Source organism: Eublepharis macularius, chromosome 12 (assembly GCF_028583425.1).
Source record: "Eublepharis macularius isolate TG4126 chromosome 12, MPM_Emac_v1.0, whole genome shotgun sequence".
NCBI lineage: Eukaryota > Metazoa > Chordata > Lepidosauria > Squamata > Eublepharidae > Eublepharis > Eublepharis macularius.
Window position 1 is genome coordinate 36,391,046 of NC_072801.1, and position 25,530 is coordinate 36,416,575.

The 25,530-nt window shown below is 42.5% G+C and overlaps 1 protein-coding gene across 1 annotated transcript in view; it reads right to left on the minus strand.

The window, feature by feature from the left end:
• The window catches only part of FBXL20 (F-box and leucine rich repeat protein 20), a 90,539-nt gene that overhangs the window by 9,326 nt on the left and 55,683 nt on the right, over positions 1–25,530 (minus strand). The window contains exons 3-9 of the mRNA XM_054993543.1: positions 20,633–20,687; positions 18,096–18,170; positions 16,902–16,996; positions 6,523–6,591; positions 5,235–5,330; positions 4,333–4,459; positions 2,486–2,560 (exon numbers count right to left, since the gene is read on the minus strand). Of these exons, the coding sequence (XP_054849518.1) occupies positions 2,486–2,560; positions 4,333–4,459; positions 5,235–5,330; positions 6,523–6,591; positions 16,902–16,996; positions 18,096–18,170; positions 20,633–20,687 (592 nt within the window). The remainder of the gene's footprint in view (positions 1–2,485; positions 2,561–4,332; positions 4,460–5,234; positions 5,331–6,522; positions 6,592–16,901; positions 16,997–18,095; positions 18,171–20,632; positions 20,688–25,530) is intronic.

Here is a 25,530-nt window from a genome sequence, read left to right on the forward strand (position 1 = left end):
GAGTCTGGTAGGCTTTTTGGCAGTTCAGGGGTCATAGCCTAATGGATATGGATGTGGAGGCCAATACTTAAAAATGACTCAAAATATCTGGCTTATTCAACAAGATATTCAGCATCAAACTTGCAGTAAAAATGTGAAATGGGTATATAAAATACTCAGCAGTTGGTAAGCATATAAATGGGGGCTTAGCTAGATAACTTTCTGTGGTTCTAATTTACTAAGAACAATCATTACATTAAAAAACAGATAAGGTCAAACATGGAGCTGCTGGCAGAAAGTATAGCAGGGTATCTGCTTACATCTTTAAGTCTCATTGAGTCTTCAGGGACTGTGTTCTATCGGAGCTCTGAATGGTGTTTAATTTATAAAAAGAAAGTGCCAGGGATCAAGCTTTATGGAAGCCTGACTTCTTAAGAAGGGGATGATAGACAGTTGCTCCGTAATGAGGGAAAGGCCTTTTGACATGCACAATATTATTCACTTCCTAGCCCTTCTTTTTAAAAAGGGGCAGATCCGAAACATGGTGTGTGGGTAAGGGGAGGTCTTGCTAAATGAGGAGGTTAAGAGACTACAAGATCTAGACAAGCATTTGGAGTTTTCTTCTTCCTACAGCACTGGTTAAGACTGACCTTGTGGGCCATCTAAATCCAATTTCTGCTCACATTATTTGTATTTTAAGCCCCCCAGGAAGAAGATCCACAATTTAAGCCTCAACAGCTGCCTTTCTAGTTGTGAGGCTATTTGATTAATTCACTGATACCTTCCTCAATTTCTTTTCTCTCCAGAATGGATTCATTTGCTTCACCTCACTGATCTTGATTTGAAAGGAATAATGTAAAATAAAAAAAATACTGCAGAGAAAATACAGTACTTCAGATCTAACTTTGATAAGAATAACACCTGCCACAATCTCCAAGATAAATCTACAAAACAATCCTCATCTTAAATTGCCACTCCAGTTTGTGATGTTTTTATGACAAATCTTGCATTTCTGACAGTGTGTCTGTCCCCAAAACTTAGGAATAAGTACGCAGCTTACAGATTTTAAGCATCCTTTAGCAAAGCCAGGAAACAGAATTTAGGAAGGGATGTAGCTTGGAGGGGTGTGACCCAATGGAAGTGCATCTGCTTTGCAAACAGGAGGTCCTAGATCCAATCCCTGGCATCTCCAGTTAAAAGGATCAGGTAAGCAGGTGATCTGAAAGACCTCTGTTACAGATGCTGGAGAACAGCTGCCAGTCTGAGTAGACAATACTGACATAAACAGACCAATGGTCTGACTCGGTTTAAGGGAGCTTCATGTGATGAAGCTATGTACACAGAAGCAGGATTAATTCTCAGTGGTTAGAGATACCACAGGCACAGACCAAGGTTTAGCCTGCACTTCAATGGTGTTCTTGAGTGTACCCATTTCCCTTCTCTCACATCAGTCATTTTCATTCATTCCAAAGGCCTTGGTTAGTAATTGGAAGACCAGGGTTGCACAAGCAGGCAAACCACCTCTGTTAATCTCTTGCCTTGAAAACCTCAGCAGGGGTTGCCATAAATCATCTATGCCTTGATGGCACTTTCCACCACCAAGAGAATTGTACCTGGGAACAACACTGCAATGACAGCAAAGCCTCCCTCTCCCCCACTCCCAACAGAAGATTACTATGCAAGAACGACTGCGGCCCCCACAGGGGTCCTCATAACATACAATCCCTTTAACATCCCCTCCCTGCCATGCTGCTAATCTTTGTACATCCTCAGTGCCAACTTTATAATAATAACTCACATCTTGGTGAGCTTGCCCATCTCTTCGCCTCTTAGGGCATCATCAGTACCACCAAAATATCAGTAGCCATCACACCTATCTCCATCCTCACTTCACATCTATCTGCCTGCCTAGCAACCAAGGAACAAAGACTGTCATGCTAGCAGAGCTGGAGACAAAGAGTCAACCATGAATGCCAGGAACAGAGAGAAGAGCAAAACCCAGCATCTGCCTACCCCCTCAGTTGCAGTGCATCTTTATGGGTACATTTTCATACATATTCCCGTCTAAGGACATAAGAAGAGGCCTGCTTGGATCAGACCAGTGGTCCATCTAATCCAGCATCCTGTCTCTCACAGTGGCCAACCAGTTACTATAGAGGGCCAACAACAGGGCAAAGAGGCCAAGGCCTTCCCCTGAAGTTACCTCCGGGCACTTGGTGTTACCTCCAAGCCTCTGAATGTGGAAGTTCCCTTTAGTCACTGTGGCTAGTGGCCACTGATAGACCTATCCTTGATTTAGCATGAAGGGGACATTTTGCTTCTATAAAATAAGGTAAACAGCAAGCCACTGGAAGCGCAAATCCTACAGGCTAACAGGGACATTGCAAAATTCTGAAGCAGTTCTTGGGAGTGTGGGTGTTGTGCTGCATGATTCAATCAACACAGCCTCTGCAAGTAAGAAAAAGCAAAAACACCACATGGAGATTCACATGGATTAACTACTCACCAAGCAGGTCTGTAGGTTCAAAGTCACCAGTTCAGGACAATGTGCTCCAATGTATTTGAGGGCTTCATCTTCCAGCTGGAATACAAGTTCATGAGGGGTGGGGTGAGGGAAACAAACAGCAAGAAGCAACTTGTTAGTAGTCAGAAAAACATTTATCTCAGCATGGTTTCTGAAATAAATTTTCTGGGCTGTCTCTGAGTTCCTAATATTTTGTATTCCCAAGAGCTCAGTTTTCATTTAAAAATGAAGAGGCAGGTTCCTTGTTCTCATAGTCCTAACCATCTAAGTTAGGGCCATGCCAAAAGACCCAAATGTGAGCAATGGCTTCTAATGGCTTCTCTAATGGCTTCTGCCACCACTACCACACCTTCAAAGGCGGCCAGTTTGGTGTAGTGGTTAAGAGCGGGAGGATTCTAATCAGGAGAACCGGGTTTGATTCCCCACTCATCCGCTTGAAGCCAGCTGGATGACCTTGGGTCTGTCACAGCTCTCTTAGAGCTCTCTCAGCCCCACCTATCTCACAGGGTTATTGTTGTAGGGATAGTAATAACATACTTCGTAAACTGCTCTGAGTGGGTGTTAAGTTATCCTGAAGGGTGGTATATATATCGAATGTTGTTGTTGTTACTATTATTATTAAAGCTATGCAAGGCTAAAAACCTGGAGAAGGTTAAGATAGAAGATGTCATGCAATTGCTAGGCTTCCCCATTGTACTATGCCCTTCCTCAACCCTGAAAGCAGCAGCAGCAGAGGCACCCTTTGTGGTGTGGCAGTCCCAGAATTTACTTGGCTGAGCCTTCAAAATACTTGGCCTCATCACAGAGATAGTTGAAAATATCAACGTTTCAGTACTAATGAGTGATATTTCTGAGCCTTCTGGAACTGGTTATGTGTGAGTTTTGTTGACTTATTTTTAGCATAACTATTTCTCTGTTTCAAGTGAGTGAGTTCTGTGTTTTGTTTTAAGCATTACATTTTTGAAAAAGCAAAAAATGGTACTCTTGAGTTGTTTCTGCTACTAAAAATGCTACAGGTCCTTGAATCCTGGAGAACATATGGCAAATCACTGATAACAAGGACCATATTTCCATCAATATTTCCCCCCCCCCCCCCCAGAATTCCATAACTAAGACAAAGGCTTAAGCTATTTTTAAAAGTATTCTGGATTCTAAAATTAAGTTCCCATTTGCTAAACCTCTTAACTAGGGCTTCTTTCTTTGAAGGTTGTGTTGATGCTCTCTGGGCAACTGTGAGCCTGCTTTCCCTTCGATGCCCCCTTCCCGTTAAAGATTAACACATGGCAATCCACCAAGGGAAGATACACATGCGAGCAACCTTCTGCATATGAGGAGACAATTCAGACACAATCTGGATTTATGTTCTCTAAATGATGCTAACCTATGGTGCTGACCCAACCCTACTGAAGCAGTTTTAGTCTCTTGAAAACTGCACTAAAACCATTTGGGAAAATCCATCAAGAAGAAAACCAATTTCCTCATTGATTTGTGGGTTGTGTGTATGGCTACGGAACTTGAGGTTTTTCTTTTCAGATGGCAGCCCAAGGAGCCTGCATGGCTGTTTTTGGTGCCAGACTAGGATCTGGGAGACCTCGGTTTGAATCCCTGCTCTGCCAAGGAAGCTCCCTGGGTGACCTTGGGCCAGTCATACTCTCTCAGCCTGACCTGCCTCACAGGATCAACATTCCTTTTTCTGCCATCTTAAGTGTATACGGTTCTCCAATTATTTGTTTCCAATGTGACATATTCCAGTCCATGCTCACTCAGCCTTTCCTCCAAGTTAAACTAATCGAAATTCAGTCACCCTTTCCTGGCCTGGAGAGATGTACCTGTGTGCAGCCTTTAAGAAACAGGGCTTTGAGTCCACCGCAGCCTCTCACCAAAGCCTGGATGCCATCTTTTGTCACTTGGTCACACCAGGAAATGTTGAGTTGCTCCAGTAGAGGGCACCCCTCACTTGTGAGGTGAAAGGGGAAGGGGGGGAGAGAAGAGGGAAAAAAGGCAAAGAAGTCAGAGACAAAAATCTGGCTTCAAGGACAAGGGCGTTTTAACCTCCTGCTTGTATGTCACTACTCAAGCTTGTGAATAAGTGATGCCCCAGCTCAGCACATCCTCCAGGACTACTACCAAATGAAGTTGCTAAAATGATGGGCAGGTGTGGTTGTGAAGGGGACAGAACACACATGAAAACCCTTCTAGCAGAAAGGCACATGTATGTTTGTGCATCCCACACACTGGCCACATCTTCTATCGATCCTGGAGGTAGGGAACGGGAGAAGAAATACATAGAAAACAATGGGCAGTGAACAGAATTCCCATTTGGATTAATGGTAGGTGATGAGCATCCTCCATGAGGCCCAGTAATTTCCCAGATTATGTTGACATCGCTGTACTCCAGCTTAAGCAAGAAGCCCTCCCTCTTCTCCTGAGGGCAACCTTTCAGACTGAGGGAGAGGCCAAGTGAATACGAAGGGTTATTTTCAGCTTCCTTGAATACGCTAAGGAAGACCCACTAGGAAACAGCAAGGTGCCTCTTCTCCTAAATTCCAGTTCTAAGTGGCCTTTCTGCCAGTGGGCACCAGAGCAGAAACAAAATAGGATTAAATGAAGGGAAGTGTCCACATTTATCACAAAGGCAAGGAACATTTTTTAATATCCAGGAGGCTCACTGGGACTATATGTTATCAATCAAAGGTTAAAACATGTTATTCAAGAGTTGCAAATCACTCACCTCAGTGCTTTAAGGGACAGGTTGGTTATTGAAGTGCAGGAAGCAAGATCTAGATGCCGGAGTTTGGAGCAAAACTTGCTAAGGCTTGTACATGTACTGAATGAGAACAGAACACAAACAAACAAGAGATGCAGCGTTATGAATGTGCGACTACATGGGACAGCCTTTCTCACAACAGTCAAAGTAAAGACCAAATGTACTGGCTATTTTAAACACTTGGAGACTGTGACATATATAATTTTCTCATTTGTACACAAGCTGGGAGACATGTTTGGGAGGGAGAAGCAACAGCAGCAAGGGAAAAAATGACTGAATAGAGAGAACTTGACTACCCAATTGCTTTTTATCAGCTCCTGTGTGTGCATACATCAATATGTTTAAAATAAAACTTCCATATCTCCCTGCATGGTGAGATGTGCAGACTCCTAGAGAAAGCCTATGCATCTGAGAAAGTTCAATTTTGGATGGTATGGAAAAGAGAACAGGAAAGACAAAACATTTGTGCTTCCTGCTCCTGCTGTATTCCTGAACATCCAAACCCATTCTAAGGGGAGTAGAAACCTACACTTTTCTTTTTTTATTTATATGATCCTTAACATAACCTGATGTAGCATTATATTTTAAAAATCAGCATTAATTTTTAAAACACTGATAGATGCTATATTTGGAATCCCAAGTGGGAGGGGAGATGTGATACAGTACAGTTGGTCTGTACAAGCTAAGCAGCACCGAAGCCTCTTCACTCCTCCCTGCATATAGGACCACTGTGGAGTAGACTTTGTAGCTCACCATGTGAAAGTGGGAAACGGATTGTCAAGTACAGACTGAAGAGATAGTAGCCCACTGACTATTCTCCAAAGTTAAAGGACTATTTTCTTCCCCAACCTCCTCATCACATACTGAAAAAGAGGATGAGGGGAAATGTGTTTCTATGGCTGGAAAGCTTCAGGTGTACTAGAAGAAACCCCACCTGTTATCTCTCATCTGTTCACCTGCCTTTGAGATTATAGAAAGTTTGTATCCCTCCCACTGACTGAGAGCTCCAAGTAATTAGCCTTGGGCAGGAACACAACCCATTGATAAATACTTTCTGCCAAGGAATAAAGAGAACACTGTCCATATGTATGATCCACGCCCAAGCAGACTCTTGACTTTTTACCCTACCTCTCTCCACAGGCAGGAACCACTGCTTCTGCTCTTATACTCACCAGTCCTGCCTTACTGAAATATTCTATCCTGTTATATTAAAGTTATTTTAAAAGTTTTTGTCAATTCTAGGGACACTTACGCATCAGTGATCTTGGTGCAGCCATTTAGGTTCAACACTTCAATATTTCTGCAGTTCTGTGCAAATGTCCTTTAGGACAGAGAGAGAATATAATGCTTTTCATGCTTGTTAAAATAACACATATTTTATATCAATGGCACCTGATTCTCAAAAGTCTTACATTCACTGGGAACAATCAAAACAAATAATGCGGTATGTAACAAAGAGGATGATATTTTGAGACTACTTTAAAAGAAAACAGAGTTGTACTTACCTGTCACTGTTATTCATTGAGGTCTTCTGTGCAGGTACACATGGAACTGTGCATTCGCAGTCCTGCCGACTGGTAGGTTCTATAGCTAAAATTCTTCTAGGGGGCATCTGTCCCTTCCTGGAGCACGTGTGTGGCTTGTTTCCTGTTGAAACAGCCCACTCTCTGGGAAGAGCAATGCCCCAGCCGCTGGGCCCTCCAGATAAGTAGAGAAGAGCACACAGCGGGGAAGGAGGGTGGGTACGTGTACCTGCCCAGAAGACCTCAATAAACAACAGTTACAGGTAAGAGCAACCCTGTTTTCATTTATGGTCTTCTGTGCAGTTCCATATGGAAGATTAACAAGCCACTTACCTGTGGAGGAGGGGTGCACTCTTCATGAGAATAGCCTTTTCAGGACTGCTTGACCCATGGCTGCTTCCTTCCTGTTATGCACAGGAGGGAAGGTATCAGGTGAAGTCCATGTTGCAGCTCTACCAATGTCTTGTAGAGGAACACCTTTGAGCAGGGCTACTCAAGATACCTTGACCTGGTGGAATGACCATGGACTCCCAGCGGACAAGGTAAGTTAGTTAGATTGTAACACATCTTAATAGCCTGAACTACCAATCTGGCAATAGTTTGAGAAGCAGCCTTTTTACGCTTATTGGAGCCTAAATAACAAACAAAAAGTTGGACCTGTCCTAATTGTTTTAAATAAAAAGAGTATAGCCCTCCCCATGTCCAGAGTATGGAGTGTCCTTTCTGCCTCAGACATTGGAGAAGGCATATTAACTCCTGTGACTAGTGAAATTTGGAAACTACCTTCGGTAAGAACTCCAAGCTAGGTCTTAGAACAACGTTTTCCAGCATGGATCTTTAGGAAAGGAAAATCCATGCACAGTGCCATTAATTCACTTACTCTCCTGGAGGATGCGATGGCCACCAGGAATGCTACTTCAGTAGAAAAGTGTCTTAAAGGACAAGTGACTAGGGGCTCAAAAGGCTTAGTCATCAGTCTTGCAATACCAGCTGCAATGACCACTGAGGTACTATTCGAGCTGCTGGAGGAAACATGTTCTGAAGGCTTTTCAGAAACAGATTAGATGTATAATATGACAAAACTGTCTTTTTATCTATGGGGAGCGAAATGCTGAAATTATCGCCAGATACACCTTGATGGAAGAGGAAGAAAGCCCTGAATAAGACTCAAAAGATATTCCAAAACAGAGGATAAAGGGCATGTGTATGAGTCAAAGCCTCTACTCCTGGACCAACCTATAAATGTATTCCATTTATAGGCATAACATCTCCTAGTATTAGGCTTTCTAGCATTTAATATAACCTCTGCTACTTCCTGAGGGAAGCCAGCTACTGCAGAATCAACCATGCCATCACTTTGAGTCTAGGTATGTTGTGATAGCACACTCCTTAGTACAGAAGAGCCATTACCAATGGTAAACATCGAAATCTGCCCTTAGCCATCAGAAACAAACTATGAAACCATGCTTGATGTGGCCAGAAGAGGGCTACTACTATGCAATTTGTCTTTTCCATCGGAATTTTGCTGATGGTGCAAGCTATGAGGGGTACAGATGGAAAGGCATAAAATAGGTATCCCAACTATGTTAACTGAAGTGTCTCCCAGGGACCCTGAGTCCATTTCCCCTCTGGAACAGAACAATGGAGCCTTTCTGTTCTCCTCTGTCACAAACATGTCTATGTCTGGGAATCCTCATAGCAGGAAAATCAGCCGTACAGATGACTCCTTCAGTGACCACACGTGAATGGAAATACCCAGCCTCCTTAGCTTGTCTTCAATGATTTTGGATGTTCCCAGAATGTGAATGGCCTGCAGGAAGACATTGTGTCATACTACCCAATCCCAGAGAGTACTGGAAGTAGTGCCTCCTTGTGTGTTTATGTAGAATATGGTTGTACAGAATTTTTACATGTTTGTTTTGCATGATATCTGCAAAGAAGGTAACGAACTTTGCAGCTATCACATTGATATGTAAATGTCTCTCATCCTTCAACCAAGTACCGTAGGCTTTGAGATGGTCACAGAGTGCACGCCAACCTTCTATTGATGTATCTGTAGTAACTGTGGTTTTGATTTTTGGAGAACCAAACTGAACCCCTCTGAATAGATGGGGATCTGACAACCACCAGTGTAACAATTTCACAACCATTCTGGGAATCAAATACTTTTTATGGTGTGTGTATGTTGAGGGATTGTGGACAGACAGAAAGCATAGTTGTAGGCCCCTCATATGCAGTCTTTCATGGGGAATCACAGTCGTTGCAGCAGTCCAAGAAGCATTTGAATTTTTAGAGCCGATTGGAATTTACAGTTTATCTCAGATTTGACTATGGCCTTTGGTTTTCGTGCTCTCTCCAGTGAGAGAAAGGCCTTGTTTAAAGAAGGATCTAGTAATGCACCAATAAATAGCACTTTTCTAAAGGGCTTGAGGTTGGATTTCTTAAAGTTAACCATTAACACCAAACACTGACATGTCTCTAAAGCCAGGTTTATGTGATCCTGTAAGGCCTCTTTAGAATGGGCAGAAATCAACCAGTCACCAAATATGGGTAAACCAAACAATGTCTAGTTTTCAGGTGTGCAACTACTACAGCCATGCACTTAGTAAATACTCTTCGGGCCGTAGCAAGTCCAAATGGTAGGACCTGATATTGATAAGTGGTTTCCCCAAACTGAAATCTTAGAAATTTTCTATGGGTTGAATGGATAGAAATATGAAAATAGGCATCTTTAAGATCCAAGACTGCAAACTAAGAATCGTGGGGTAGAAATTGCAAAAAACCATACTGAGTGTTATCATTCTAAATGTATGTAGTCTGACCATCTTATTCAAGTTCCTCAGATCTAAAACGAGTCTACAACCTCCATCCTTCTTCTGGACTAAGAACCACCTTGAATAAAACCCCAGTCTGGGTTTGGACATAGGTACCTGTTTTACAGCTCTCTTTTCTAGGAGAGTTAACAATTCTTCAGCCTGCTCAGGTAACATACCTTGAGTAGATTTACGTGGAAGACTCAGACACGGGAAACTGTTACGCTCAATTTTATAACTGTTACTGATAACTTCTAATAACCAAACCTCTGTGGTGATGGATGCCCAGGCTGCGTAAAAGTGGGTTAGTCTGTCACCGAAAACAGTAGGTTCCCCTTGTGCTAGTTAGAATTGCTTCTGACTTTAGCTTATATCCTTGCTCTCCACTGATGAGACACCTTGTCTCGACTTATGAGTGGGCTTACGCCTCTGATACTGCCCTTGAACTGCAGATGTTGGATGATTATGAGGATACTGGTGCTGGTATGGTTGGAATCTGGAATAGTGACTTCTGTACTGCTGTTGTTGCTTCAGCCTATAGAAAGGCCAAAAACTTAATTGCTGAGAAGATGGTAACACTCCATAGGATCATGCGGTTTGCCAATCCTTTCACTTTTGGGATAAATATTCATCAGTTTTCTAACAGAATAATGTCTCTTCCTCGAAAGGTAAATCTTCCACCCTGCCTCTCATCTTGATAGGTAAAGATGTGGACTGGAGCCATGCATACCTCCAAAGAACTACTGCTGATGCTAAATCTCTGGTGGAAGAATCAGCTACGTGCCATTTATCTACTACTTTGAAAGCCTGACTACCTCCTCTTGAATCACTCTGACTAGGATCTTCTGGTCCTCTGGCAGATGGTTATTATACACCATCATCTTATTCCAAAGAAATATCTGGTAAACCCCCCATAATTGCAGCATTATTAGCAATTTTTATATTGAGGGCTGCAGACGTATAGATCTTTCATCCCAGGCTATCCATTTTCTTTCTGTCTCTGTCAGCAGGCGTAGAGTGGTGACTTTGCTTGTGTCTTGATTGCATCTCCACTGTAACTAACAATGATGGAGGAGGATGAGTGAATAGTGTCTTCTTTGGTCTTGTAAAGCCCTTCAGCTTTCTTGGATGTAGGAGGAATAGAAGCTGGCTTCTGGCATAGTGTAGACATTAAATCTATAAACCCCTTGATCATGGCGAATGGGATACTGGCTGGGTTCCCAGAATAGAGGTGTTGCAGTATCTTATCCTTGGGTCTTGGCTCAGAAAAGACCAGGTCTATGTCCAAGGATTTAGTCATTCAGAGCATCTGTTTGGCAAAGAGCTGGAAAGTCATCTGTGGAAGAAAGAGGTTCCCTGACTACCACAGCCATATCTTGTGATTAGGGGTGTACAGTGGGGAAAAGATTTGGTTTTCCTGCTTTGGATTTACCTGAAGCGGGAAAACGATCCGAAATAACCCCAAACCTGAAGCGGGTTTGGGTTTTGGAAATCGCTTCGGTATGCTTCAAAATTATTTGGAGCATACCGAAGAGAGATTCCCACCTCCTCCCTGAGCCCCCCCTTCCCCCAACTCCTTACCTTGAAGGCCGGAACAGGCTTTCTGCCATTGTCCCCATGGCCCGCAGGGCTGCGGGAGAGGCTGCAGCCAGCATCTGCACTACCCGCACCTCCGCTTTGTCCTCTGTGGCAGCAAATGCCAGTGGCGGCGCTGCCACTGCCTGCACCGCCGCTTCAGCCTCAGTGGTGGCTGGCAGGGTGGCAGCGACTGCCCGTGCCCGTGCCGCCGCAGAGGCCGAAGTGGTGGCTGGCAGGGCGGCAGCGAATGCCACGGCTGCCGCTGCTGGCACTCAGGCTGAAGCGGCGGCCGCCTGCGCCGGCGCAGAGGCCAAAGCAGCAGCCGGCAGGGCGGCAGCAAATGCCGCCGCCACCCGCACCGCTGCCAGAAGACTGCCCCAGGTAAGCAGGGTGGTGGTGGGACGGCAGAAGGCCAGGCACCCTTTAAGGCCCTAAAGCTTCCCGAAGCAATCCGAATTGCTTTGGGAAGCTTTGATTCGGTATTTCCGAATTAGGGCCATCATACTGGCCTGATTTGGAAATACCGAATCTTTACAAATCGGGCCCGGTTCGGGTTTTTTTCCGAACTGGGAACCTGAAGCACACACCCCTACTGGTGATGGTTCTGATTGTAGACTTGGACTCCGCTCTCCCAGGTAGACCTCCAAGTCTGTTTCAGGCAGATAGAACACCATGCGTGATTTCGGGATAGAATACTGTTGATGGTGCATGCGAGGCTGTGTAAAATCAGATGCGCATCCTACAGATTCAGCTCTGTAAGTTTCACCCCAGATGCGTCCCGGAGGTGGACACTCCTTGATACCAAGCTAGACATTTGTGCACACAGCAGCTCTGGTGAGAAATTTGTTCATGCCCCTTCAAGATCATGTAAGAGGGTTCTCAGGGTAATTCCCTTTACTCTTCTGAGTAGTAAACTGAGCAGGAACCTGAGTGAGGAAGAGGGGCATGTGGGGCCTTCGCTACCTCCAGATCTCCTGTCTCCAGATCTATAACCTGCATCCTGTGAGAACTTCTCTCATGTTAGGAGTGCTTTGATTTTCTTTCTAGGTGGTTCCAGGGACTCTGCAGTCAACGCTTCACTTTCCTTGGGTCTATGCCCAACTTGGCTCAAAGCCTAATTTGGATCCACAAAGGCGGGTGTCATAGATGAGGTTTGTACTGTCCAATTCAATGGCTCTCTAGAATCAGAGCATAGCCAGATCTGAGGGGCTGTCAAAGCTGATGGGCTTGGAGTACTTGAAGCTTGGTGGTGCTGTTGGATCTGTGACACTGCCGGATCTGATGGGGTCAGACTGCTGGAAACCGACTGATGGATCTGAGATGAAGCTGGATCCAATGAGCTCAGTGCACTCAAGCTCAAGTGATGTCTCCAGATCTGAGGTGGTGCAATAGGATCCACTGGGCTTAGAGCCTCTGAAAGCATGGCAGCTGGAGGTGTCAGATCCAATTGATGGGCTAGTCATGACTGATAATGCCCGTTCCCATAAAGCGGCCTTGAACCTGGTAGCTCTTTCTGCTCTGGCCTTGGGGGTGAACCTCTGGCAGTGTTTACACAAGCTAACATTATGTCCCTTTCCCAAGCAGACGAGAAAAAGAGAGTGCCCGTCTGTTTTTGTCATTTTTGTATTGCATTGAGTGCATTTTTTAAATAAAGCTTTTTCAGCCATTCTGATCATCTCTCTCCTTTTGTCCAGGTGAAGAATGAAATTGGTGGAAGATAGCTAAGAAGAACCTTTCCAATCGGCCGCAAAGAGGAATTGAAGTTTGGGGGCATCGCTCCTCCCAGAGAGTGAGCTGTTTTGACGGGAAACAAGCTGCGCATCCAGTCTGGGAAGGGGCAGACACCCCCAGAAGAATTTTAGCTATAGAACCTACCAATCGGCAGGCCTGCGCATAAACAGTACCATGTGTGCCTGCACAGAAGACCAAAAATGAATATCCAGTTTTTAAAAAATAAACCATAAACCGTGAACTTTTGAAAATACTTCAAACCTACAGGCTATGACTCAGACCAGTATGCACACATAGAGCTCCAATTGCTAAGTACAGCAGATCAGCAATGAAGCTCAGTGGGTGACCTGTCACTGTCTCTCAGCCTAACATACTTCACAGGGTTATCGTGAGGATAAAATGAGAGAGGGGGGGAAACATGCATGCTTGCTTGACATCCCTGGAGAAAGGGTATGATAAAAATAGCTTAGAAAACCTCAAGGCTGTTTTATCACTATACTAAAAAAGTCCAGTGGCACCTTAAAGACAAACATTTATTTCGATATAAGCTTTAAAGAGTCATTGCTCACTTCTTCAGACTAGTATGTGAAAAAAATCATAATGGGAAATCTTATGAGGCGGTGGGACGGGGGAGTCTTTTCTGTCTTCAAATAATGTACTGTCAAAACCAAACAAATTCACACCACCAATTATCATAATAACGTATTATCATCGCTTTTCCACATATATCCTGTTACTTGTAGTCACAAAAGGGACAGGTTTTATATTGACATTACGCAATCTTTTCTTCATCATCCTCACAATAATGCTGCAAAGTCACTCTTTTTCAATCACTGTTTACAGACTGGTTAAGTGAACCTGGAGGACAGTCTGTAGTTTAGGCATGGTGTGGCGATCAGGAAAGTACTGATTGCTTCCTTCTGGGTTCATAGCAATCACAGTTTGCTATGACATCCAAATTGGATCCTGCTTTTCGCTAACTGTCGTTTGCCTTCAAACAAAAGCCTCAGGAGGTTCAGAGAGAGACCGCTGCTATGGCCCTCCAGGAAGTGGAGGAGTGATCAGTGCATCCTAGAGACAGGTGAGGTAGGTTGAAGTCTGGTTTGGCCATGCTGTCTGAATTGGTCCTCTGTGTATCTTTTCTTACATCTCATTTGTGACAGATACAATCCTCTCTAAACTGATTATGGAAAGACTGAAGATGGATGTCTACTTCTGCAAATTACTGAAGCCCTGTCTATGAACTCATCATTAGAGATCCTAGTGCTGCAAACACAGGGCAATGATTAGGAAGTTCCTTTCCCTGTTGTGGGGGCACCACAGGACAATTATTTCCAACTTTGTAAGTAATATGAGCAAAGATTTGGAGAAAAGAACAGATGCAGGCAAGGAAGTACCTTCGCACAATACAGTGGGCATAGAGTCATGGCAACCTCAATGCTTACAAATGGGAAAACCAACTACTAGGGAGATACCCAGTCATGCTCTTAAAGAACTGGACTGAAAATCTGGCCCAACAGAACAGAGAAAATGTAAATATCCTTGGGCCTAGAAGCCAGCAGGACACAGGTCAGAAAGGAAAGAATCACTCATGCGGCACGGATGCATTCCCCAAATGTTCAGATTAGAATTGTGTTCTGAGATATTTTGCCTCTCAGCCTTCTAGAAAAAGTTACCTGCTAGTAAAGTGATCTGAGGTAGTCAAAAGGAAAGACAAAACCCTGCCCAGGTAAAAGATCTTTTGCATACCTACATCTTTCTCGAAGAGTCCAGAAGTGGCTAGGGTGGCACCCTCATCCTTATCCCCAGAAGGAACCTTCACTGTACCATATTATGTTTCTACAGGACTTTGGATACGAAATGAGACATTAGAATTTTGCCATGAACACCCAAGTGTTCCTAGCCAATGGCTTGCCAGGGCCCTTTAGTGAGATGATACCCTTCAGGGCAAGTCACTATTACCTCCCATGGTACAGATTGTTATGGATTATATGTTACACAGGTAGAGCAATCCTTTGGACCCAAATACCTATGTAGTAGATTCTGCCACCACTCAGAGACCTAAAGTATATTAATTGGCTGTTCTACACCATGCAGTAATTCTCCTCCTGAATGCTGTCTGTGTGTACACACTGGAGAGGGAGAAAAAGAGTCCCACCTCTCCCATGTCTCCCTTAGTTGGTAGACAGTGCTTGAGCAGCTGGTTCATTAAGGAAAATTATCCAGTGTCTCTCAGATTCAAATAATGAAGTGAAAAACAGAGTTTCTTGCTGCCTAAAACTTACAAAATTTCAGATGCCGCTTCCCCACCTGCGGGAGTCAGACTACTTTTCTCACAGAAGAAATCTGGAAGAGTCTTGGCAAAAGAGTGACAAAGGCTATCCCTCCATGCTACCCCATATTACAAGAGGACCTGTAGAAAGTGGGGTGCTCATTCAAATGCTCTGCAAAAGGAGGATCTGGCCAATGAACTATTTCTCCAGGACCACATGATTCTTTGCACATAGAATGCAATTGAAGGAGGTAGGATATAGGGAAGAATGAACAAGTTATCAAGTGGGAGGAAATTCTCTACTGACCACCATGGGCTGACAGCTGTCAGGTCATTGAGACAAAGGCCAGGTGTGACATCTATTTGCTGATCTCTACGCCCCATATGGGATGCTTACACATGCTTTGCTCATCTCTGCATAATGGGGTTTGTGGTTCAACTGAAAACTTACACAGGCCTGTTTACTACCCCAAAATAAAGAGGTGCACCATAGCACAAATAAAGCAATTTAGCCTGAGCAAGTTCTCAATGCATTCATGGCTAAGGGCCTGTTTATATGAATACTTGCAGTGGTGTGATTGCTTAAGTCCAGTGATTGCATTGGATCCAACTAGCTTTTCTCTTGGTAACAAAGGGAGGAAGGGGTCCCTGTTGACCATCAAAAATGTTGTGTGTAAGATCATTGGTCCTTCATAGGCAAAAGCTATGTGAGAAGGCGGCTGCAGTACAGAGGGGAGACTGGGCAAGACGGAACAAAAATGGTGGATGGATCTAATCAGTTATGTACTATGCTAACTGGGAAAGCCACCACTACAAGGTATGCCATTTACTATAACAGGTGTGGCCAAACTTGCTTAATGTAAGAGCCACATAGAATAAATGTCAGATGTCTGAGAGCCACAAGACATAATGCACTGAAATAACTTCAGAGGAAGAGGCAGGTTTGGGGGAGTATCCTGAAAGTGACATCACAGGAAGGGGGTGGAGTTTGGGTACAGTATGCAGGAAGTGACATCATCGGAAGGGGGTAGAGCTTGGGAAGAGCCATCACCTGACCTTTGACCTGGAAGTGACATCACAGAAGTGATGTCACATCCTTGCTAGGCACCACCCCAAAGTCCCCAGGTATTTTCCGAGACACAACTAGCAACCCCAATGTTTTTACTGAAAATATGAAAGACATGGAAAGAAAGAAGGAAGAAAAAAAGGGAAACGGAGGGAGGAAAAGACATGGAAAAAAGAAGGAAAGATGGGAAGGGAGGGTGGGAAAGAAAGAAGGAAGGGCAGGTGGAAGGAAGGGAAATAAACTAAACTAAAATAAACTTTATGACCACGGTGATGCTCAGAGACCTCTGGGAGCCGCATGATATGTATAGAAAAGCCTCATGTGACTCCCGAGCCATAGTTTGGCCATCCCTGTACTATAACAATATGAATGGAGAGTGTAGGAGAGGCTAAGGAACAGCCTTGCAGTATTAGCATTTGTAACATACTGTGTGAAATATTGCTTCACACAGTACTGTGTGAAGTATGGCTAAACTGGGATATAAACTTAGGTTTCCTCAATCTAGGCTTATTCCATAGTCACTGGATCACAATCAACTGAAGCTGACAAGCCACCAACCCCTAAACAAACATGCTTCAGATCTCTATTGGCTAGGAAAATAAAATCCTCGTTATGGAAAAACAACACAAAGGAACTAGACTCCTTTACCTTAATGCGTTGTCTCCTACACCTTGGCATCCGCGCAAGCTCAGCTTTCGCAAGAAACCCCCACATCTTTTAGAAATATTCTCTACTACACGCCCCTGTAATCAGATCAGAAAGAGAAAGCCATTGATGTGGTATCCTCTAATAATTAGCAGAACCCACAATAACTTGCTTAACTCTCCAAAGAGCAAACTGTTTTTTCCTCAAATCTCACTTCTCTGGTAAAAATGTCAAGTGCTATCTTTCCTTTCCCAACCTATTCCTTCCCCTTTTCACAAAACACAGTTGGCCTTCTTGAACCTTTGACCTGTCCATCTAAACTTGCATATCATTTGTACTCTCTAGACTATATAGCATGCAACTGACACACAAGAAATAATTAGATCTAAGACCACTTAACCTAATCCCTCTGCTGCCAAGATTTACCTCTGCTGGAACAGTCAGTTGAGTGTTCCCATAGCAAGTGCACAAATGAAAAGTTGTAAAGTCATGTTTGATAGTGTGGATGTGAATGCATTGCCAAGGCTTGGAAAAAACTGATTTTGGCCAGGATGACAAAGCAAATATATACATGTCTAATTGGCATATATCACAGTTTATTGCCAGACAGCTTCACGGCAATGGCTGTCACACTGGGTGGATGGTTAGTGTGAACAGAAACTGTGCAAGACATTTTGATGCCTAAAGCAGATTGCCTAAAGGGCACTCCTGCTCCCACCCCAGCAATGGGAAAAATATAATCATAAACTAAATAACTGATCATTTTCAGGCCTTTAAGGGTATCCTGAACTTTTTTGCTTGCTTCACCCTGCCTAACTGCATAGTGTGTCTTAATGGGGTAATTTTCTTGCAAGTTATGCTAAAAAAACTAATTACCTGAATCTACTAAATGGGGATTCCCGCCCCACCACACACCATGCAACATACACAAAGATTCTCATCCTAATACAAACAATCATTTCCATGTTAAGGGCCCATGCCTTTACATGTGCACATCCACAGAGAATGATTTAATGTAGTTTCTGCATCTAAATGGCTGCCATAGCTTTAGAGGCTCCTAGGAGCTAGGAACTAAAAATTAATGATTCCTGTCTCTGGGGCAGCTGAAAAAGATTGCGCGAGTTATTATTAATCTTACACAGTGCTGTAATTACAGTTTAACAAGAGAAATAGTTTTTGCATATCACTTAATTATACCTCTATGTCCCTCTGGAAATCAAACAGGTCAATGCGTTGCCAGTTGCTACCATCCAGGGCCAGGACGTTCCATGCCTGTAGAAAAAGGGTGGAGAAAAGGAAAGTCAAATCAGAAGTTAAATACAGGGGAGAACTGAAGGCAAATGGAATCTTTGGTTGGATTCAAATCCACGCTGCTGCTGCTTGATGAGATGCTTGCCAGAAGAGCCAGCAGACTCCTGCAAGAAAGGGGCCACACATCAATGATTTGGGGTGACAACCAGACCACTACTTAAATCAATTACTGGTTGTTCTGCTGGCTATTTTAGACTTCAGCTAAAGAAAAGAAACCACAGACAACTTACACACAGACATGTGTATGCATCGGTAGAACTTCTGTACTCTCCAAATATGCAAAGCTACGATTATACACAGATGCCATTCTTTACATGGACCAAAAGGGTTGTCTACATATTTGCTTTAGTTCAGGCAGCAGTGCTCTCTGAAGCCCAGAAAACTAAACTGGGAGGCAAGCTTATTTTTGGAAGTCAAGGAGAAGTGGGGAAGGGGGGTGGGAATGTAAGAGCAGTGGTGCTGTATCAGAGCACAGCCCATCTAGTAAAGAATCCTGTTTTCAACAATTACCGCATAAACCTACAAGTAGACCCTTTCTATGTATCCTCTGCACCTGATAACCAAAAGGCTTATTTTCTTTCAGTGCAGAGGTTTCATTTGTTAAGCCCCATCATTCATCTAAACTAATGGCCATGACCACATCCTATGACATCGTTTCTTTTCCCTGTCTTGAATTTGCTGTCAATCAATTTCATCGGATGACCCCAAGTTCTAACAGCAAAAATATCTATCCCCTTCTCTTGATTTTATAGAATTCTTATAGAACACTCCATTTGGGTAGCCTTTTTCTAGTATAAAAAAGGTCCAAACACTTTAGGCTTTCTTCAAAGGGAAAGTACTTTAAATTCATTCATTATGCTACTTGTCTTTTTTATTTTAAATAGTTTCCCTAATAATCATTGCCTAGCTCACTGACATGGATTTACCATAATACCAAGATCTTTTTCTTGGACAGTCACAGACAGACCAGATGAGGTCAGCCCTAACACGAAGGACACACAGCCAGATAACTGAACAGACAACACTCAGAACCTCAACTGAGGTACGGCTCCTTCACCTGATCCCTCTCTCTTTGCCAGAGAACTGTAAAAAAGACAGCAGTGTGGGTGGGTGAGGGGAAGAGAAGGGAGTAAAGAGCACACAGCCTGGCAAACTGACCATCTACTTGTTATCAGTCAGGGGAGTAAGACTGGATGAAAAAGGATGGGAAAAACCAGAAAGGCTTCATGAGAACTAAGACTTGGGTGGGATGCCATCCCAGAGCACTGGTATGTTGGAGGAGATGGAAGCACCCCCAAATTAGATGCATTTCATCATTCTTTTTATGCTGCCTTAGCAATTCTATTGGATAAGAAATGGGGTAGAAATCAAATAAATACTTAATAAATCAGCATTCCTATAGGTATCTGGCAATGATGTATAAGAGACATATAATAATAAGCATAACATTCTTCTTCATCAACATCCACCACACACATCACAAATTGTGACAATCATGCTTCTTCCTCCTCCCCCTCCACCCTCATATTGAGGCATGACATATTTTGTGACAGATACATACACAAGCTGTGATCTCTACGAACGTGCAAGAACACCCACTTAAATGCCTCATCCCTATGCAAAGTTTGAACCATAAGGGCATTCTGATCTCCACTGCTACACTTCCCTGTCTCGTGAGTTCCGCCACAGCTCAGGCATCTTTGAGAAACAATGCATATTGTTTTGCTTTGGGCAAGTACTTAATGGCTGGATCAAAGTATGAACATCAATAGATAGACAGACCAGTATTTTTAACAGTGTAATTCTGTAATTAATTCAGAAGAACAACAGCAGTCCTCTTATAAAGATTATAATGTACTTTGAATCTTTAAGGATATGGAAGATTTTAGCCACATGGCTGACAGTGTGATAGGCTGCACGGATCTTCTGCAAATGTGAATGGCTCCCACTGATTTCCATGAGGGGTGACCTGCAGCTAACCCAGTACAAGAAAGTATGAGCAGGTTTTGCTCCTATCTCAACAGTATTTTGAATTACAGCTCCATAATGATTATCATAGATGTCAATGGAAACTACTGAGTCCCACTGGCAGACTACAAGGGAGCCTTGCAGTAAGCCAAAGTACCTCTGTGCATTCTCTGTACAGAGAGAGCTCATAACCCCTCCAAGATACTTTTCTCATTGAACATGTGTTCACAGTCCATCAAGTGAGACAGGAACACTCATGGTAAGCCCAACATTTTGTGCAAACCAAGAGATATGCCACATGCGTGTGTGTATATATATGAAACAAGAGTGCATGAAAATTCTATTGCGTACAAAATTCATGTCATATTGATTTTGAAACAAGCTGGCTAACTGGAGGTGTCCAAGAGACAAGGAGTTAAAAATTCACTAGTACTCATATGCAAAAGCATTCTTACCCTGGAGACCTGAGCACAACGGCATAGGGTGACCACATCCAGGAAGGAGAATATTCTGTTAACAAACAAACAGATACAAATAACTAAGTGTTGGAACTTCCACACCATTTCCTTCCAAAGATGTTAGCATCAGGGCTTTATTTAAACTGCAGCTCAAAGGAGTTTAGTCTGGCAATCTTTTCCCTGTGTTAGGACTCAGTCTTGAAACACTCAGAGTGGAATAGCACTGGCCATTTGACTAGTAAAAAACAAAACACAATCAACTGATGAGCCAAGTGTTTATTTAGAACAGGGGTGGCCAAACTTGCTTAATGTAAGAGCCACACAGAATAAACGTCAGATATTTTGAGAGCTGCAAGACATGATGCATTGAAGTGATTTCAGGAGGAGGTGGGTTTGGGGGAGTGTCCTGAAAGTGACATCACAGAAAGGGGTGGGGTTTGGTGCAGTATGCTGGAAGAGACATCACTGGAAGGGGTGGAGCTTGGGAAAAGCCATCACGTGACCTTTGACGTGGAAGTGACATCACAAAAGTGACATCACATCCTTGCTAGACTTCACCCCAAAGGTCCCAGATATTTTCTGAGTCAGACCTGGCAATCCCAACATTTTTATTGAAAATATGGAAGACATGGGGAATGAAAGAAGGAAGGAAAAGAAATGGGAAAGACATGGAAAGGAAGGAGGAAAGGGAGGGAAATAAACTAAACTAAAATAAAATGTATGGCCACGGCGATACTCAGCGACCCCCGAGAGACGCACAATATGTCTAGAAGAGCTACATGTGGCTCCCGAGCCACAGTTTGGCCACCCCTGATTTAGAAGAAGTGTTATAAAGATTTATTGCTGGAGCAACAAACCACGTATCTTCAAATATTAGTCATATTAACATACGATGAATTATTGCAGAACCATCTTCCAACTGTTGCAACATTATTTCTGGAAACGCTGTTATTTCTATTCTGTAGAGAACATTCAAAGATAGAATCTACACATCCTACACAATTCAACTCAATAGAATGTGATATATCATTCATCTAGGTTTATGCAGCCAGGTCCTTTTCAGGTCGACAAACACAGGGACCCCTCTCTGTCCCAACTCCAGTGCTTAATTTGTACCAGGGCTGTTGGTATAAGCAGAGATTGCTACTGGAATCGAAGGTGGATGCATGACCCAAGGTATGTCCTAAAGATTCCTGATATTTGAAAACCAGAGGCATCAAGACTCAGATGATACAAAGTGGTCTGAGGAAATGCAGCAATATTACATACATATAAGGAGAGGCACAAGAGAAGATAAGCCTGCCCTTCATGTGCATGGTAATCAATATCTTCTCAATCCATTTATCTGATGAGGTAGTTGCTTATGAACACTTGTGTTAAAATATACAGCAAATCAAAATTATATGCACTTAATGCTAAAAATAAATTCTGTGTCAAGATAATTTAAGTTTTGTACCAACCCTAAAGTATATAACCAGGATAGCTATACAAATTTGCTTCTTTAAAAATAATTTATTTTACAGGATTTTTTAAATTATTCTGCATAATTTATTCTGGTTTTGCTATTCTTGAAGAACAGCAAGGAATTATGCAAAGCACTGAAACCCTTCCCTCACCCACCAGAAATATTATTCAGCCCCTCTATATTTGACTTTAAATGAAAGCAGATGAATTCAGGAAGCTGAACTCTGCATCTATTATCACAATTCTGTAGTTTTTCTTATTTCGACAGAAATGGAGAATGCACATTCCTGTCCTTAGTATCTTAATATTCCATGAAGTGGCTTGCTCTCTTTCCACTACAGAATATAACTAGTTTGTTGATTACTTGTGCAATCCAAAATTCTTTTTTGATGTAACGATTCCTGGAATTTTCTCTTATTTTCTCTCCAAATAGACTCAAATGCTGCGAAGCCATGCTATATCCTACTTAAAGAAAATAGTGACAAGCAAGTAAAATAAATTGACAACATGAGTAATCCAGGCATAAATTTGAATACACGTTCTTAATTGTGGATGGGCATGACAGGATTAACTAGCACTGCCTCTTCCAAGAAGTCTTTTGGTTAAGGAACACTGCAAACCTTCCAAGAATAGGACATTTCCACAACTAAAAACAGCACTCAAAGCTTACTAAAAGCTCAGTGAGAATGCTCTCTTAGCCGTGTCAGAGCAGCTTACAGACTCTACAGTCATAGTTTGTAGCTAGACTAGACAAACCAGCTACATGGCCCAGAGGAGTAGGGAGCTCATGACACAGCTGTTTGTCGTCTGCCTGAACCAGATGTTGGAAATAGCTAGCAGCTCTAAGTCTGATCTAGAAGACAATCTCCACTCCCACCACGATACCTGCAAACCCACCATACATTTACTCTCTTTCCATTCAAGCATTTGAATATTTTCCACTCATCCCCTTTCCAACATTCTGAATTCCTTCCATCATCAAAAAGTTAGTCAATGGGAGTGTAGTACTGAGTAAGGGGGAAGATAATGAAATAAGGGAAACAATACTACTTTCGACTGGACCAGCTACTCAAGCTAAAATTTATGCAAAATGTATATAAAGTTAAATTTATACAAAACTCTCAAAAGGCTAGGCATGGACACTGTCTGGAAGCAATGAGATGTGGGTCAGATGAGTCATACTGTGGGTCAGATGAATATTGCACACTTGGAATTACATACAAGATAGCAGATCCTCCCTTATGCCCCATCATTATACAAGAGGAGAAGTGTGTGTAGAATGTTTAATAATTAACTGTTTCCCCGCTCAGACTCCCTGTTTTTTTGTTGCCTGTTTTCAACACTGTTACGGTTATGCCAATAAAGTTATGCCAATGTCTGTCTGCCCCATCATGACATTCTAAGGAGAGCAGAGAGTATCCTCTTGAGTCAAGTACTGACACAGGCCTTTTTTTGTACAGGTGATTTTTGCTGCTTTTGGCCCCATACCTCTTCAGATTTTCTTCCAAATTCAAGAAGCTTAACACCCCCTTCAGATTTCAATGCTGTGTTTTCAAGATTTCTCTTTGGATTTTCTGCCTGTGCTTATTCCGCAATGTTTTTCTTTCTGTAGTTTTGAGTCGGCTTTTTCAATCATGCAGAATTTTTTATTCCCCCCCCCTGTTCTGCTCCTGTCCCCCCTTCCCACAGGCCACTTCCTGTTAATTGGTCTCTGCATCCTCCCCCCTTCCCTTTATCCCCCTCCTTTCCCAAGATGCTTCTCTTTTTTTGTAAAGAAAACTTTATGACATTATAACATTGTCACCTCATTATTTCATTGTGTTGGTTCCCCCCACCCCAGTACCGACCTCTGCCTCCCAACTCTGGGTCAGCCTGCACAGGCTCTCCAGTTTGGACGGTGGGGGTGGTGTTGGTGTTGTAAATCCTACACAAAAATGACTTCTTAGAGTATGGCTGTCCTGTATTAGGGATTTTTTAAAAAAACAAGAATAATGATGTTGTAACATTACGACATCATGATGTTATAATATCATTATGCTTGGTTTAAAAAAATTAACATTATATTGTAACCAAGAGTTGACTATATACAGCCTGAATAAACCATTAAAATAACCTTGAATAATCTTAGCCCTGAGGAGAGAGAAGACAGGATTAAAAGTCCAAGAATGCAATCCATCACCCCTGAAAGCCATAAATACAAAATTCAGCCTCTCATTTCAGTGGCAACTGCCATTAAAGCACTGTTCATCTACAAAAGTACATCTGAGAGCTACCTGTGAAAAGAACAAGTGATTCACTGGACCTATGCCTTACTGCCAGACATGGAAAATCTAAGAGAAAGCCCGTTTTATGTTGGGGATGTATGTGTGTATGCATGCATGATTTCAATCAGTTACACAAAGGCCACCAACTTGTTAGCTATTTGTCTAGCTCTGCTTTTAAAACTAATACAATTTCAATCCCTTGCATGTTTAATTAACCTTCTGACCTCTGGGGCTTAACAACTCTAGTTAACTGAGCTGGTCACCATCAACAACCCTCTGAGACCATTCTATGCAGAAAATATATAAATTTGTGTTTCCACTTCCCTGAGTAGTGAGTGACACATTCTAAGGGACCACTATAAATTTTAATGAACTTTAATGAGAGCAGACTGGAGATTTTACAGTATTTTTGTAATATTTATTTATAAATATACAAGTGAAGCATAAACGGAGGCAAAGAAGCACAAATATATAAATTTAAAAAAAATAAAAACAGATTTTAAAAATTTAAAATTTTGTGTAAATTGACAAGGTATGCTGAAAGATAACATGGAGTCAGTATTATAATTTATAATTATATATGACAAAACTATTTTCTTGTTAATATATGGTACTAGAGTACTGTACTACAGTATTAAACTGTTCAAGGAAAGGACCCAACTATGAACATCTAGCAATCTTCCCTCCACAATAAATTGCAGAACTAAAGGGGGAACCATTCAAGAAATATGAGTTTGCTAATGAGGCTGTAAAGAAAGTTATGCCAGGTGAACTTGAGGACCTGATCACTTAACTACTTGGTTTCCTCAGAGGCTACTGAATAATCCAAGATCTAGAGGAGTTAGCCATGTTAGTCTGTAGTAGCAAAATAGAAAAGAGTCCAGTAGCACCTTTAAGACTAACCAACTTTACTGCAGCATAAGCTTTCGAGAACCACAGTTCTCTTCGTCAGATGTACGGAGGGTATGAAGAAACTGGTCAGATATATATAGGTGGTGAGGGGAGGGAGAAGTAGATGCAATCCATAGCTTCTGATAATGGGATCAGTTTGCTTCTGATAATGAAATCAGTTACTTCTGATAATGAGATAACCCTTCATAGTCTCTATTCAATCCAAGTCTGACTGAGTCAAATTTACATATGAATTCCAATTCAGCAGCTTCCTAC